Genomic DNA, 13,950 nt, shown 5'->3' on the forward strand with positions numbered 1-13,950 from the left:
GTAGCAAATACTGCCTTCCATTTAATAGCTGCCTTCCAGAAATAGCATGGAAACTCTTGGAGAGCACACCAAAGCCCCATAAAACAGTCAGATAGCCTGTTATCCCTGTACCACAAATAAAAAGGAAGAGGTAAACTCTGCAAAATGACTTGACTCTCACCTTTTCCGGCTATTTTTTGCCTGCTGAAATCTCTCCCAAGCAAGGGGTTCCTCAAGCCAGGCTGCACAATTTAGTGCTGTTTTAAAAGAGATCAGGCTGCTAAACTGCAGAAGGCAATCTTCCCTGTGTGACTCGGGCTCGTTCAGTCTCTGATGTTAGTTGTTATCCTCCTTGACCCCATTTGTTGATACGAAAATGTGGTATAAAGTGTGGATTCCCTCCAGGTGTCACAAAGAGGAGGAATGTGCTGGAGGTTGGGTAGCAGAGGAGTTTGTTATCATGAAGCTTCATTGATCCTTGTGTGAGTTTAAGGCTGCTGGGAAGCTTGCAAGCCCTTTAAAATCTGCTAATGTGGATTTTGTTTTCTTTCGAAGAGAATATATCAACTGCAGAAACCCCTTTAAAGCGCTGGGGAGGAAGGTGATGTTTGCACAGGAGCTGTGACCGGCTGCTTCAGAAAATTCTGCCCTCCTGCTCCAGGTTTGCCTGGCACGGGGTTTTATGTCTCTTGCTCAGGTCCTTGAATTATTTGGATAATGAAGAGGCCAGGAAAGGCACTGTTCTACTCTTTAAAAGCAGCAAAACAAAATTTCCAACTGTGAGCCTTGGACTGAAGCATTTGATGAGGGGGAAAAAAATACGACCGTATCAGAAAGCAAAGGAAAACACAACCCCGCTAATGGAACTAGCTGTGCAACCATCTGGAAATTTGGGATACACCTGGAGAGACTCTGGGAAGTCACTGGGACACAAAGGCAAAATACCCCCACGCCGCTTGCACCGGGAAAAGGGAACTCAAGACAAATTATAGGGAGAAGACAGTAACAAACCTATTCCTGCCCGGGGCACTGCGGTTGACAGCAGACTTTGCCTTGGGGTTGCCTGAGATTTCACGCGGCATCGGGGAAAGGTCTCGGCATCGCACAGAAATAGGAGGCTGGATGCTGCCGAGGTTGCTGTCTCCCACATCCATCCACTGCCCCATCCTCATGAGGTTCAACAAGAGCAAGTGCAGGGTTCTGTACCTGGGCCGGAACAATCCTCAGTATCAATACAGACTGGGGGATGAGGTATTAGAAAGCAGCCCTGAGGAAAGGGACTTGGGGATGCTGATGGACGAGAAGCTGGACATGAGCAGGCAGTGTGCACTTGCAGCCCAGAAGGACAATCACATCCTGGGCCGCATGAAAAGATGCGTTGCCAGCAGATCCGGAGAGGTGATTCTGCCACTTTGCTCTGCTCTGGTGAGACCTCACCTGGAGCACTGTGTGCAGGTCTGGAGCCCTCAATATAGGAAGGACATGGACCTGTTGGAGCGGGTCCAGAGGAGGGCCATGAAAATGATCGGGGGATTGGAGCACCTCTGCTATGAGGACAGGCTGAGGGAGCTGGAGTTGTTCAGCCTGGAAAAGAGGAGGCTCCAGGGAGACATAACAGCAGCCTTCCAGTACCTGAAGGGGGCTACAGGAAATCTGGGGAGAGTCTGTTTACAAAGGCCTGCAGTGACAGGATGAGGGGCAATGGCTTTAAGCTGGAGAAGGGCAGATTTAGATTGGATATTAGGAACGAGTTCTTTACTATGAGGGTGGTGAAACACTGGAAGAGGTTGTCCAGGGAGGTGGTTGAGGCCCCTTCCCTGGAGATATTCAAGGTGAGGCTCGATGAGGCCCTGGGCGACCTGGTCTAGTTGGGGGTGTCCCTGCTGACTGCATGGTGGTCAGACTAGATGACCTTTGGAGGTCCCTTCCAGCCCGGACCATTCTGTGATTCTATGACTTTATGATCCTACAGGAGAGCCAGAGAGGGACTCTTTGTCAGGAAATGTAGTGACAGGACAAGGGGTAATGGTTTTAAATTGGAAGAGGGGAGATTTAGATTAGATATTAGGAAGAAATTCTTTCCTGTGAGGGTGGTGAGGCACTGGAACAGGTTGCCCAGAGGACTTGTGGATGCCCCATCCCTGGAAGTGTTTAAGGCCAAGCTGGACGGGGCTTTGAGCAACCTGCTCTAGTGGAGGTGTCCCTGCCCATGGCAGGGGGGTTGGAACTCGATGATCTTTAAGGTCCCTTCCAACTCTAACCATTCTATGATTCTATGATTTCTCTTCACCACCAACCGTGTGCTGACTCAGTGCAGCAAACAAAGAGACGAGCTGCAAACATTATTAAAAAAACCCATCAACCTGAATGGGGTTTGGTTTTTCTCTTGCCATTAGGTCTGTATTTCCCAGTTCCCTTCCTACTATTTGTCTTCTGCGCCTCCCCATTTCTTCAGCTGCTGCATTATTTCTTCTCTCTGATGGAAAAGGCTGTCTCTTACCATTCCTCTCACACACTGCTGGTTTCTGACCTGTTCTCACTTGGTCTCCCTGAAGCATTAGTGGATGAATTGAAGTCTGGTGGTGTCTGCTCCTCAACCCACTTCTGAGCAGGAAGGTGAAGAGCTACAAAGAATGAGAGATGTTTTCTTTAAAAAAAAAAAAGCATACCATGTTTTCAGATGCATGCATGCATCTTGCTTTTCGTTCCTATCTCCTCCATCTTTTGGGTGCATTTTGAGTTCCCAGGGCTGAGACAGCAGGTGAAAATGGATGGGAAGTGGCCTTGCCTGACTCCAAACCAACTGCCTAAGAGATCAGGTCCTCGGAGAAGGAGGTAAATCTGGGAAAGTTGCCTGAAATGAGCTGAAATTGGCCCTAGGTTGTTTATAGCACTTCAGGGTATGGGCAGATAGTGAGGCGGCTTTTCCAGTGCCCATGTGGACATTCATTCTGCAGTGAAGACATGAGCAGACTGGGGCTGTGGTGCCTACAGGGAAGCATTTGCCGAAGCATCATGTCATGTCCCTCCTGGAGAGAGGCTGCTGCTGACAGCCCACAGCTCTGCTCCCCACCACCCCCTGATGATGGTGCGACCGATTCCCTCACCCTGAGCATTAGCTCTGCCTGTGCTCAACACCAAGGAAAAACCACAACCTTCCCCATCTCCCCTTTCCAGCTGGGATGGGGACAGCCCGATTCCTCCTTCATGGTCCTTCCTACCGAGTCTGTGTGGGACCTGCGGGTGTTGTTACCTTTCTGACTTGGCTAATCCATGCCTTTTCCAGTCCATCCTCATCACCAGTGCACTCTGAAAGTCCATAAAGGCTCTCCTGCAGGTGATGAAAGTGAGGAGGGGACGTCCCACAAGGGGATGAGCAGACAGAGGCTCTGTTAAGAAAATGTTGTGGGCTGGAAATTAACCCCCACAAGCAGAGAGACAGCCCAGGGTAGACAGCTCTGCAAGGAGGCACATGGCTTGGCCCGGTGCTGTCCTCATGAGACCCAGGAACAGGGAAATGGCTACTGCTCGCTGGTGTTCCTCAGCCCTTCCTACCTTGGGACCAAATGCAAAACCCACCAACGTGAATGGGGAGGTATTAGGGGGCCAGTTATTGAAGATGTGTTCAGGTGGGCCAGTCAAAGAGCAAGCAAAGAGCAGGCTCAGGCGTGGGGGCAATTTGGAAGGTCTAGATGAAGTCCCCTTGTGTGTATTGGCCAAACACACGGCATCAGTTTGGTGTCTCTGCTGGGAGTGGACAAAGGCAGCTGCAAACAAGATGTTTCTAGATATAAACAGTACGTGGGCACATATAGGATCATTTTTCAAGATGCGAAAAAAAAAAGAATAAACAGCCTGTAAATACTTGTAACCCTGGGGCAACAGAACCATATATCCTGGCAACGTATGTGGGTTTTACTGTTCCATGACAATTTGCTTTGCTATTCATGAAAAAATATGTTGGTGCTGTTACCTTAGCAACTGCCGCATCACGTTATGGTGATGCTCTGCCCGAGGTACATGGAGCCCTGCCTTAAAGCAGCACGTACGGCTTGGTGGTGCCTTTCCCCCTGGAAAGGGAGAAGAGCTGAGCCCACACCCTCGCCAGGGATGCTACATAAGTGGGGAATGAAACAGGAGGAAGCACGTTAATTTAGGTTTGCTTGTTGGACCACAGATCATGGCCCAGAGCCACTTTGGATTACGTGCTTTATAAACTTGCAAGAAAAGCGGGGTATTTTCCAAAAGTATTTCCACTTTGTAAGGGAAGGAAAAGGGACCACAGGCAGGCTGGATGTCCAGCTTTGTTCAGGTGCCTCCACCCCTACTGTCTATATTAGCATCTTCTACTAGAGTGGGCCAATTTTCCAAAAAACACCAGGTTTGGCCTTCTTTTGGGTTGATGCCACTAAAAACCACTAATGAAGGAATTCACCCCCGGTACCTGGAGCTGGGATCCTGATGCAATTCCTACGAGAAGATAAGAGGAAAATCTACCACACAGGCAGCCACGGTGGCATCCAGGCTGCCAGAAGAAAACATCCCATGTTCATCGTTGAGTCTGTCTGCATGAAATGGGCTGTTCAGGAGGATCACACAGGTACGATTTCCTCTGAGGATAGATTGCCACTCCTCGAGTATCAGACGCTACTAACCCATTGCTGCAAGCAGAATGAGGGCTCCCAGAGGGGTCCTTGCAGCGACTCCTCCTGTCACACACTCTGAAGCCCCACGACAGTGATGCTCATGCCTGGCATCTCTCCCTCTGACATCATTCTGCCAAAGGGATCAATACTTTGGGTCTATTTGGACAGTCAGGTTTACACCAGGCAGCCCTTGAAGGACCACCAGCAAAACGTGAGCTGAGCCAGTGGCCCCGGGTAGGGGACAGGATCTATCTCACCTCACTGATTGTATGAGAGTGGTGAACAGGGCAGGAGATGGGAAGGTTTTACAAATCTATATCCCCAAACGGCTCCACAAGGTAGTCTCCTTGGGGTTCATGTTTGGTGGAGCTGTTGCCCAGTGCAGTTCAATTGCAATGCTTGATTTGGGTATTTACCAGGAGGTAGCAGAGCCCTTCCCACCCAGAGGATGGAGGGCTTTTTGCAGAGGGTGAGCTGTGAGCTGGGGAAAGGGCAGCTTGTGCTACTGCGTGGCTCATCCAAGTCCAACCATCAGCAGAAGCAAATGAAAATGGTTGTGTCTCCCTTGGAGCTGCTGCAAAACCTGTACCATGAGTATGGTTGCACCCCAGTGAAGATTTTGAATGTGGAAACTATTTATGGTTCCACCTGGAGTCACACATTGCTCTCCACCCCTTCTCGGTGTCACAAGCAGAGGATGAGGCTAAATACAATGGCTGAAGGAGAGTTAGTGTCATTATATCCAGCCTGGGGCTGCTGAAAGTCTCCTACTTCTTTGTCCAAACTATTGCAAGTGGAAGATCCTTCCCGTTCCATTGAGTTTGCTTTCTTTTGCCCTCTGGGTGTATTGGTGCTGCCAGAGCTGACTTTTACCTCCCAGGTCTTCCTGACAGCCACCCTGGCTCCCGTGAATCGGCTCAAGCACACCAAGCTGGTAGCCCTGGGAGAGTCCTTCCTCGATGTGGGGCAGCCCTGGACATCCCAGCAAAGAGAAATTGGGCAGTACCAGTATGATCACACGCTGCTTGGGGGGAGCAGGCAGGGAACCCACTTCCCAAGAAGGAACTCGCTTTCCCACAGTTTTCTGCAGGAGATACCCACGCAGGGAACAGCAAAGAGCAGGGATGGGCTTAAGGATCATTTCAACATCCATCGTCTTCAGTAAAGGTTCACCCTGGTACAACTGACACCGACATTTCAGGGGAAAGGGTGCAAAAAAGACGGGAAGCCGTTTTCACTGAATTTATACAAAAGGCAGGATAAATGAGTATGGAAAAAAAAAAAGGTCTTCTGAAAAAATTGCATCTGATATGTGCCTTTCTGTAGGTAACAACGTTATTTTCACCATGTCTGGAATAGCCTTCATCTCCGCAGAGAGGAAGAGAGCAGGACCCCAGCGAGCAAGAGGCACTTGGCTCCACGAGAGGTTTTCAGAGAGGCAGCAGGTGAGTGGAGATGGCAGAGCCAGGAAAGCTCCCCACGAGGGAGACCAGCAGCCTCCTCTTTGAGGAGGAAATAGAGAGGTTTGTTCTCTAAATCTAGACCCTCGTACAGGGCAGAGAGAACTAGGCCGCGTGAATTAAGGGCCACCATCTGGCCCTGTGCAGTGAAAGCAGTGGATGGGGCTCTGGAAGGACCAAACCAGCTGAAACCCAGCGCAGAGGGAGGAAAGGCCAAGCAGGAGCTCACTGGCTTCCAGGGGAGCTTCAGCATCCTCAGTCGAGACCCAAAGAGGGAACAACACGCCTGTCTGTGTCCCCCCCGGCACACGGCAGCACCAGATCAGCCCTCCCAGTTGCTCACGTTGTGGCTCTGCAGACCCCTCCGGTTCTCAGCGCAGAGGAAGGGGCTCCCTGCCAACCCCTGCTGACCCCTAATGTCCCCTGACATCCTCTGCCGTCCCCTACCATCCCCTGTCCATGCGGTGCTTTTGTATCAGGATGCATCCCAGCATCCCGGCAAGTTTGCATCCCGGCAGTGGACCACTCTGGAGGGCAGCACAGTCTAGAGAGCAGGGTGCTGTCCTAACTTGCATCTGATAAAGCAAGAAGAGAAACGAGAAGTGGTTTGATCTCCTCTTGTGCATCACGCAGCAGGGGTTCATTGAAGGCACCTTACCTGTAATTTCTGGAGGAGCCGGGATGCATCTTTCGGAAAGGCTTTTGGCTCTGATTTAACTATGTCAAGCAAGGGAGAGGGCACCGTGCCTTCAGCTGAGTTATTTCACAGTCTGATTATCCTCCCCTGAGGAAAAAACAGGTCCTATTTCTACTCCAAACTGTGGACTCTTGTTCTGACTTTACCAGATAAAAGAGCCTTCACATACAGAAACCTTCCCCCAGGCAGCCTCCCTTTTGCTGGTGAAAGAGCTGGAGCATCTTTAGTCTCACTCCATGGGCAGGTTCTCCAGACCTTGAACCCTTTCCAAACTTCTGGAGGTATTTTTCAAAGTCTGGGTAAGACACCATGGGAACCAAAAGATTGGGTTGTGTTCCCAGGCTCCTCTGCTGTGTCACAATAGGCAATTTTTGATTCTTATTTCTCTTTGTTTCTGTGATTTACTCCCTGGGAGTGGAGCTCTGTGGGACAGGGCTCTTTCCGGGAGGAAGGACTGTCCAGGGGCTCATGCTCTGGAGCCTGGAGCTCAAGTTCAATAAGAAGGTTCTTGATATTAATTAAGAAAGACTTCAAAAGAGGAATAAATTAAAACCGGTTGCAGAGCTGACACTTTTGTCATTTACCCAGGTGCAAGCTGTGACTATTACCATGAAGGTCAATGAAGCAAGATGTGTATAAAAGCAAAGGAAAGGGAGAAAAGAGATTCCCCTTTGGGGACATGCTGTTGCTGCCTTGGAAAAAGTGCTGTTTCAGAGCCTTATCTGGTACCATCATGGAAAACAGGGGGGATTCTTCTCTTCTGAGGTTTGGGACAGCCAAACTGAAGTCACCCTCCGTCGTCCCAGCTACTTAAGGTGAAGCTGATCTCATCACTGAAGATTTTTGTATGAAAGACACTCTCATTGCTAGTCTTCTGCCACCTCTTGAGTCTATTTTAAGCCCTGTGAGCTCCAGCTGCACCTGGGCCCTCACACGGTGCATCCTGAGCTGCGTCAATGATGTGCTGCCTCGTGTCACAGGGCTAACGGGACGCTGCTCGGGTGGGTTTTGAAGGCACTTGAAACAGCGCATCCAGCAGAGAAACACAGCCGTGTGTAACTCCCTAGTTCCCCCTTCCCTCCCCTGAGTTTTGGTGAGAGCCGATTCCCAGGCAGGGCATCCCGCTGCGATCCCTGCCAGGGGGAAGGTGATGCCCACAGTAAAAAAAAAAACCCTTTTAAGGCCCCAGGGGAGGATGTGCTCAAACCCTGTCGTACCACTGATGCTTTTGGCCTTATTGCGCTGCTTTTGATAAAGTCAAGGGGAGCTTAATGCTTTTTAAAGGTCCTCAGCTTTTATGGGCTATAAAGCATTGACCTTAAAGGGAGGTGCTGAGGGAAGTATATTAAAGACAGATCTGTGTAGGATAGTCAGACAGGCCGGCTTTCCCACAGCTGCTCTCTAGACTGCCTTTCGCTAAGCTTTCTTTAAACTAATGTGTTTATTACCTTCCTAGAGAAGAGCGGCCTGAAGCTGCAGGGTGCTCTGAAACCTGCTCTTGGGAGGTCTGGGGCAGCCTTCCCTTGGACATTTGCACACAGAAGCCTTTTCCCAGTTTGTTCTCAGCTCTTTGTCCCCACGGAGCCTCAGCCTGGGATCACCGTGCTGCGAATTTCCTGCTTTCTGCTGATCTGATTTCCAAGTTTCCATAACTTGGAAAGGGCCCTGTGTCAGCTCCTCACTGCAGAGCCCACCTCCTGCTCCAGTAATAACCAGAGGACTCCAGAAAAAGAAATCCTTTGCAATGAGCAATCAAGGGGGGAAATCCTCTTGTGGGTCCTCTGCTAATTGCAGGCCTGTGGCAAGTAGTTTCTATTAAAGCATTTAATGATAATTAGGAGAACGAGATCTGCATTGCATTTCTAACCTCTGGAAAAGGGGGATGATGCTATTCACCTGCATTGCCAGCTACTAAGAGACTTAATAGTATTTATGAGGTCCTGGGAAAAACGTGGTTTGGAAGGCATTTAAGGAGTGTGTGTGAGAGAGATAGGAGGGGTAAGCAGTTCCTGTGGTCTTGAGGAGGGGAAGGGCAAGGAGGGGCCCAGACCGCCAGCAGGACCCAGCCAGGAGTCCTGGCTGGGAGTGGAGGGTTGTCACCCTGCTTCTACTGCCTTAAATTAACTTGGCTCTGAGCCTTACAGTGAACGTTGCTCAGAGCCCTCCCGGAGGGCTTGGTCTGGGGAGGCGTCTTTGCTTGGGGGGTTAGTACTTAGGGGGTGATGCCATCCCTCTGCACCCCACACTGCCCCATCACCCCCGGAGAGCTGGGGCACCTGAGCGAGTCCCTGAGCTCCCGGGTGGCAGGGAGGGAGGGGGTTAACCCCCTTCCCCTCCCCGGCTCCAGCCCCGGCCCCGCCGTGCCGCTGCCGCAGCATCCCCCGGCCCGGCCCCGCTCCCCCTTCACCGCCGCTCCCGAGGCTGCCTTTCCCCCTCTCCCTTTGCCGTGTTTAGTTAAATTTCCCCCGCCTTAGTTGATGTCACATCCTGTTCCACAGCCATCCCCTGCTAGTAGCCAGCCCTACCAATTCCTTTTTTTTTTTTTTTTTTTTTTTTTAATCCCTGTCCTCTCCCCATCACCCCCCCTTTTCAAGGCAAACTTTTGGCAATAGCAGAGATAATCATTTCGTGCTCCGTTGAATTTCTCCTCGCAAACGTCTTTCGATCAGGGGAGCCATTAAAAAAAGGAGAAAAAAAAAAAAAAAAAAAATTGCCAGAGAGCCAGCACCGGGAGCAGAGGAGAGAAACTGGGATCCCAATAAATATGCAAAGTGAAGGCTCTGCTAAGCAGATTTCTTGCATTGCTTCCTGGGGGTGCTGAGAGCCGCCCGGAAAATCATTCTGATTTATTTATTTTTTTTTTTTAAATTACGTTTTGTTGTCTTTTTTTTTTCCTTTTTTTTTTTTTTTTTTTGTGTGTGTGTGTGTGTCTTATAATTAAAATAATAATAAGAATAAGAATAAAGGACTGAGGAGGCAGCGAGGCGCTCGGTGATCGGCACGGGGAGACTCGCCCGGGAGGTGATCTGTATGCAAGGTGCCTAGAACTGGGTGCGAGAGATGCAACCGGCAAGCAAGCTCCTGACCCTCTGCTTCCTCATCCTGATGGGCACAGAACTCACTCAAGTAGGTTCCTCTCTTGCTTTTCCCACTCCCCCCACCACCACCACCATCACCACCTCCCCCCTTGTCTCCCTTTCTCCCCATCGCCATTTTCTATTAAACCTCGAGAGCACAAAAGAAAACTGGAGTAGGAAGCGGTACCTTCGTGTCCCCCCCACCCCCCCTCCCCAGGCATCCCCCCTTTTGCTCAGCCCGCCCTGCAAAGGATCCTCCGGGAGGTGATGGGGGGGACGCGGAGGAGCTGGGGGGGACAGGTCGGGGGGATCAGGAGACCGGACCGGGGAGAGAAGGGGGGTGCCCCGGCGTGCCCCCAAATCCGCGGGGGGCGTAGGGCCCCCACCTGCCCGCCCGGCTTGCGGGGAAAGTTGGCGTGCGGGGCTGGGGCGGGCGGGCAGCGGGACCCCCGCCGCCGGGCTCGGCTGGCCCCGGCCACCAGCGCGGGGCTGGGGCTCGGCGAAGTTCGGGGCTGCCTGTCCCGGGTCCCCGCAGGGACGAGACGTGAGTGCACGGTGGCGGTCCCTCCTCGTCACCCCCACAGGCTCCCTCCCTCCACACCGTCTCCTCGTGTGGGGGTAGCTTTGCTGATTTTTGGGTGACATTTAAATGTCCCTTGATGTTTCCATCTGTGACAGGCTTGTGGGAGAGAGGAGCATCTTATTTATCTCCCTCTCCTCCCTCCTCCTTTTTTCTTTTTCCCTTTTTTTTTTTTTGTTAAACTGGATTTTAATCCTTCCATTTACTGTCCCGGCCCCTGGACAAGTGGGGCTGGGGGGAGGAGGGACCAGGGAAGGAGGCACACAAAAGCCATCTCTTGCAAGTGGAAATAAAACTGCATTTGACTTCTTTAAGATAATTGGGGAGAGGCAGGCAGAGATATGGTCTTTTAGGTGGTTTTTTTTTTCCCAGTCATTGAGGAAAGGAAGAAAAGTAATTGCAAGAGGATGCTCTAGATTGTGGGGTTAATTGTGATGCTGCCTGGAAGCAAAAAAAAAAGAGAAAGAAAAAGAAGCTATAAATAGGAGGGGAATGGAGGCTTCTTAGTGTAGGAGCAATTAGCAGCTGGGCTCTCATCCTGGGTGCTTTATGTAGATTGTTTTCTTCCCTTTCTCCTGCTGACAATGCTCTCTCCTGTCACTGCCCTATTGCTGAAGTTTCAGTAGCTGAAGCCTTTGGGCTTTGCACCCTCAGAGTATTTCTGCTGCCCCCAGGAAGAAACAGCTAAAGTAAGAGCTGCCTTAATTGCAGGGAGCCCTCCAGAGAAGGGATGAGAAGGGAGTAATTTGGGGGAGGAAGCAAAGAAATCCAAGAGCTAGGTGGCTGAGGAGGGGTGGGAAGGCACCAGAGCTGCGAGTGAGTGCCCAGGAGAAGCCCATTGTGTGCGAGAGGATGCGGGGGGAGCGCGCATGCGTGGGGCTGGACAAAGCCACCAGCGACCGCCAGCATCGCTCGGGGATCAGCAAAAAGGGGCTCCTCGCTACGCACGGCCAGCGCAGGACCACGGCAACATCCTGGCGAAGCAGTCCAGGGGGGCTGCCCCTTTGCCCCTCCAGCCTCCCCTCCTCCCCCAGGGGCTGCACCTGTGGCCTGGGGACTGGCGTGGTACCCCCCCCCTCCCCAGCGGCTGTCACCGTCCCTTTTTGGCCTTGTCAGCCCCCATCTCTCTGCATTGATTGGTGTCTTTCAAGGACATCGAGTTACCACCTCTTGTGCCAAGGATGCTGCTGTGCCTGGCTACTTTTTCCTTGCTTTTTTTTTTTTTTTTTTGTGTGTGTGTGTGGATGCAGCACTCCCAACTTTTCACCCAACTTTAATCAAGGTGGGGATGGGGACTCAAACCTGCTCTGAGCTGGGGGGCTGAGCGCTGCGGGCTGACTTTGGCAGTGCTCCGTCCCTTCCCGCCGGTGGGAGATCGGAAGCCCCTGCTAAAGCCCTGCCTTTGCTGAGCCGCCGTCAGCTGGGGCTAGTTTCTGGATTGCGGTGGCTACCTGGGCTTTGCTGCCTGCAGGTAGCCGAGCCCTGCCAGGCCCCGCGCAGAGCTCTCCCACCAGCGTGCCTGCTGTCTCGCTTGGCACTGCAGAGCCCTCTCAGAGTTTTAGCATCTCATTTCTGTAGCACAGCTGCCAGATGCAATCCCCAAATACGCCTTTCAGCCCAGGCACCGCCCAGCTCGGCGTCTTCCACGTTTAATTCCGTGCCGGATTCACATCTCCATCACATGCGTGGTGTCTCTCTCCCATCCCCTCCAGAGATCCCGTGCCAGGGGAGGAGGGATGGAGGTTCAGGGGAGAGAGGTTGCTGATTTTAGGCAGCTTTCCCTGCTGGTGCAGAAGCTACTGCTGTCCCCTCCTCTCCCTCCCTGCAGTGGTTCTGGCAGGCCAGCACACCAGAAAGGAAGAAATAGGGAGAGGGAGGGCTGTTAAATGGGGCTGGAGGGGGGTGAGCACATGGTTGTCCTTCCAGCTGGGTGATGGGAAAGCTCTCCTCGTGGAGGGGAGGAAGTTGTCTTCAAGGTATTGGTACTGCAGCATCCTCTGATGGTCCCCCTGGGTGGGACCCAGCTGGGGCTGCACCCCCAGGTTTGGCAGGGGCTTTGAGACCTGCTGAAGGTGGATGGTAGTTTTACCTGTGTGAAACAAGGGGAGAGCTGCCCCCACACACCCCAGTCCTTTGCAGAAGCCCCTTCATCTCCCATGTGTCCCCGACAGGCAGCACCGAGGAGGGCGGCGGGAGCCTGGGGTGGGACCTGCCTGAGGCTCTGGGGTTTCTTTTAGCTGCCAAAGGTCTCCCAATTCGGTTTGCACCTTGCCTTGGCTCTCCACAGGTCACTGATCAAAACCTGAAATGACAAATATTTTGGCTGAGTCAAACGGGCCGGGTGTTGGTATTGGGCTGGGGGGGCAGAGCCGCTGCTTTGGGCACCCCAGGGGTGCAGCACCCTTTCTCTGGCTGTGCAGGCAGCTCTGGGCACAGGGTTCTCGGCAAAGCACAGGGCTTTCTTGCCTTGTCTTCTTCTCGGTGAGAGCCAGGGCGGCTCTCCTGGTGGCCACGAAGGAGCAGAGCCAACTTATGCTCTCTAAGGATCTCTGTCACGTGCGGAAAGATAGTGCTGCCAGCAGGGCAGGGGATTTGGGCTGCTGTAGTAAAGCCAGGGGTATGGGCAGAGGGGCTTTAGGATGCCATCTGCTTGTCTGTCCGACCCGTCCTGTTGTCGTGCCTTGTGCTTGCTGGCGAGCTGCTGGGATGTTACCCGTGAAAACCTCTTTGCATTCCTCAAAGTTTTGCAGGCGCAGAGTGGAGCAGCCGGCGCCCGGGCATCCACTTACCCGGGAATCACTGAAACCACACAGGAAGAAATACCTTCCTGGAGCAGGCAGTTATTAAGCATTTATGGCTTTTTCAAGGAAAAAAAAAAAAACAAACCACAACCAAACAAAAAACCCAAACCAAACAAAAAAAAAAAACCCAAACCAGTTTTGCCCTTAATTTTCCTAAAAGCACATCAGGTGCTTAGGGCTATTTTCAGGGAAGAGGGGAGCTGCCAGGGCTTCACGCTGCCCTCCCCAAAGCTGCCTGTTCCCCTCTGCCCCAGCAGCACCCATGCATCTGGGGTTTCTCCATCCCTGGGGAAACTCCCAGTGCCCAGTTTGGTGGCCAAGCTCTTCCCTCCCCTGTCAGGGAGACACATGGAAACTAGAGTAGGATTAAGCTGCAAATCTGCAGCCTGTAACAGGAGGCAGCTGCCTCATCTCATAAACCAATTTGTGTCTCATTTCACTAACTTCAGCTTTAACCAATAAAAAAGAAAGGTAATTTTCAGCCCTGGGTCGTATTTATTACTCAAGTTATCAGTCCTTGTAATCAGTATTAGCATCACCGTGTAAAGTAATACAAAACTAATTACTATCTAAGCGAATTAGACAGATGAAGGCTGTAGACCGCGTTGACTGTGGAAGAAACTAATTCTCGAGTTATGAGTGATAAGTGTTGGCTTTGCTCTGCTGTGATGAAGCCACGAGCGGAAGGGAACAAGGCAGGGACAGGGACA

The 13,950-nt window shown here is 51.9% G+C and overlaps 1 protein-coding gene across 2 annotated transcripts in view; it reads left to right on the top strand.

Moving 5' to 3' along the window:
* Positions 1-9,365: 9,365 nt before the first annotated feature.
* Positions 9,366-13,950, top strand: part of OLFM1 (olfactomedin 1) — a 33,776-nt gene continuing 29,191 nt past the window's right edge. The window contains exon 1 of one of the 2 annotated variants that reach the window (XM_074161041.1): positions 9,366-9,908. In XM_074161041.1, coding sequence (XP_074017142.1) covers positions 9,843-9,908 — 66 coding nt within the window. In that variant the 5' untranslated portion in view covers positions 9,366-9,842. The remainder of the gene's footprint in view (positions 9,909-13,950) is intronic. The other variant, XM_074161039.1, reaches the window with a different exon arrangement.

Source organism: Numenius arquata, chromosome 19 (assembly GCF_964106895.1).
Source record: "Numenius arquata chromosome 19, bNumArq3.hap1.1, whole genome shotgun sequence".
Classification (NCBI taxonomy): Eukaryota; Metazoa; Chordata; class Aves; order Charadriiformes; family Scolopacidae; genus Numenius; species Numenius arquata.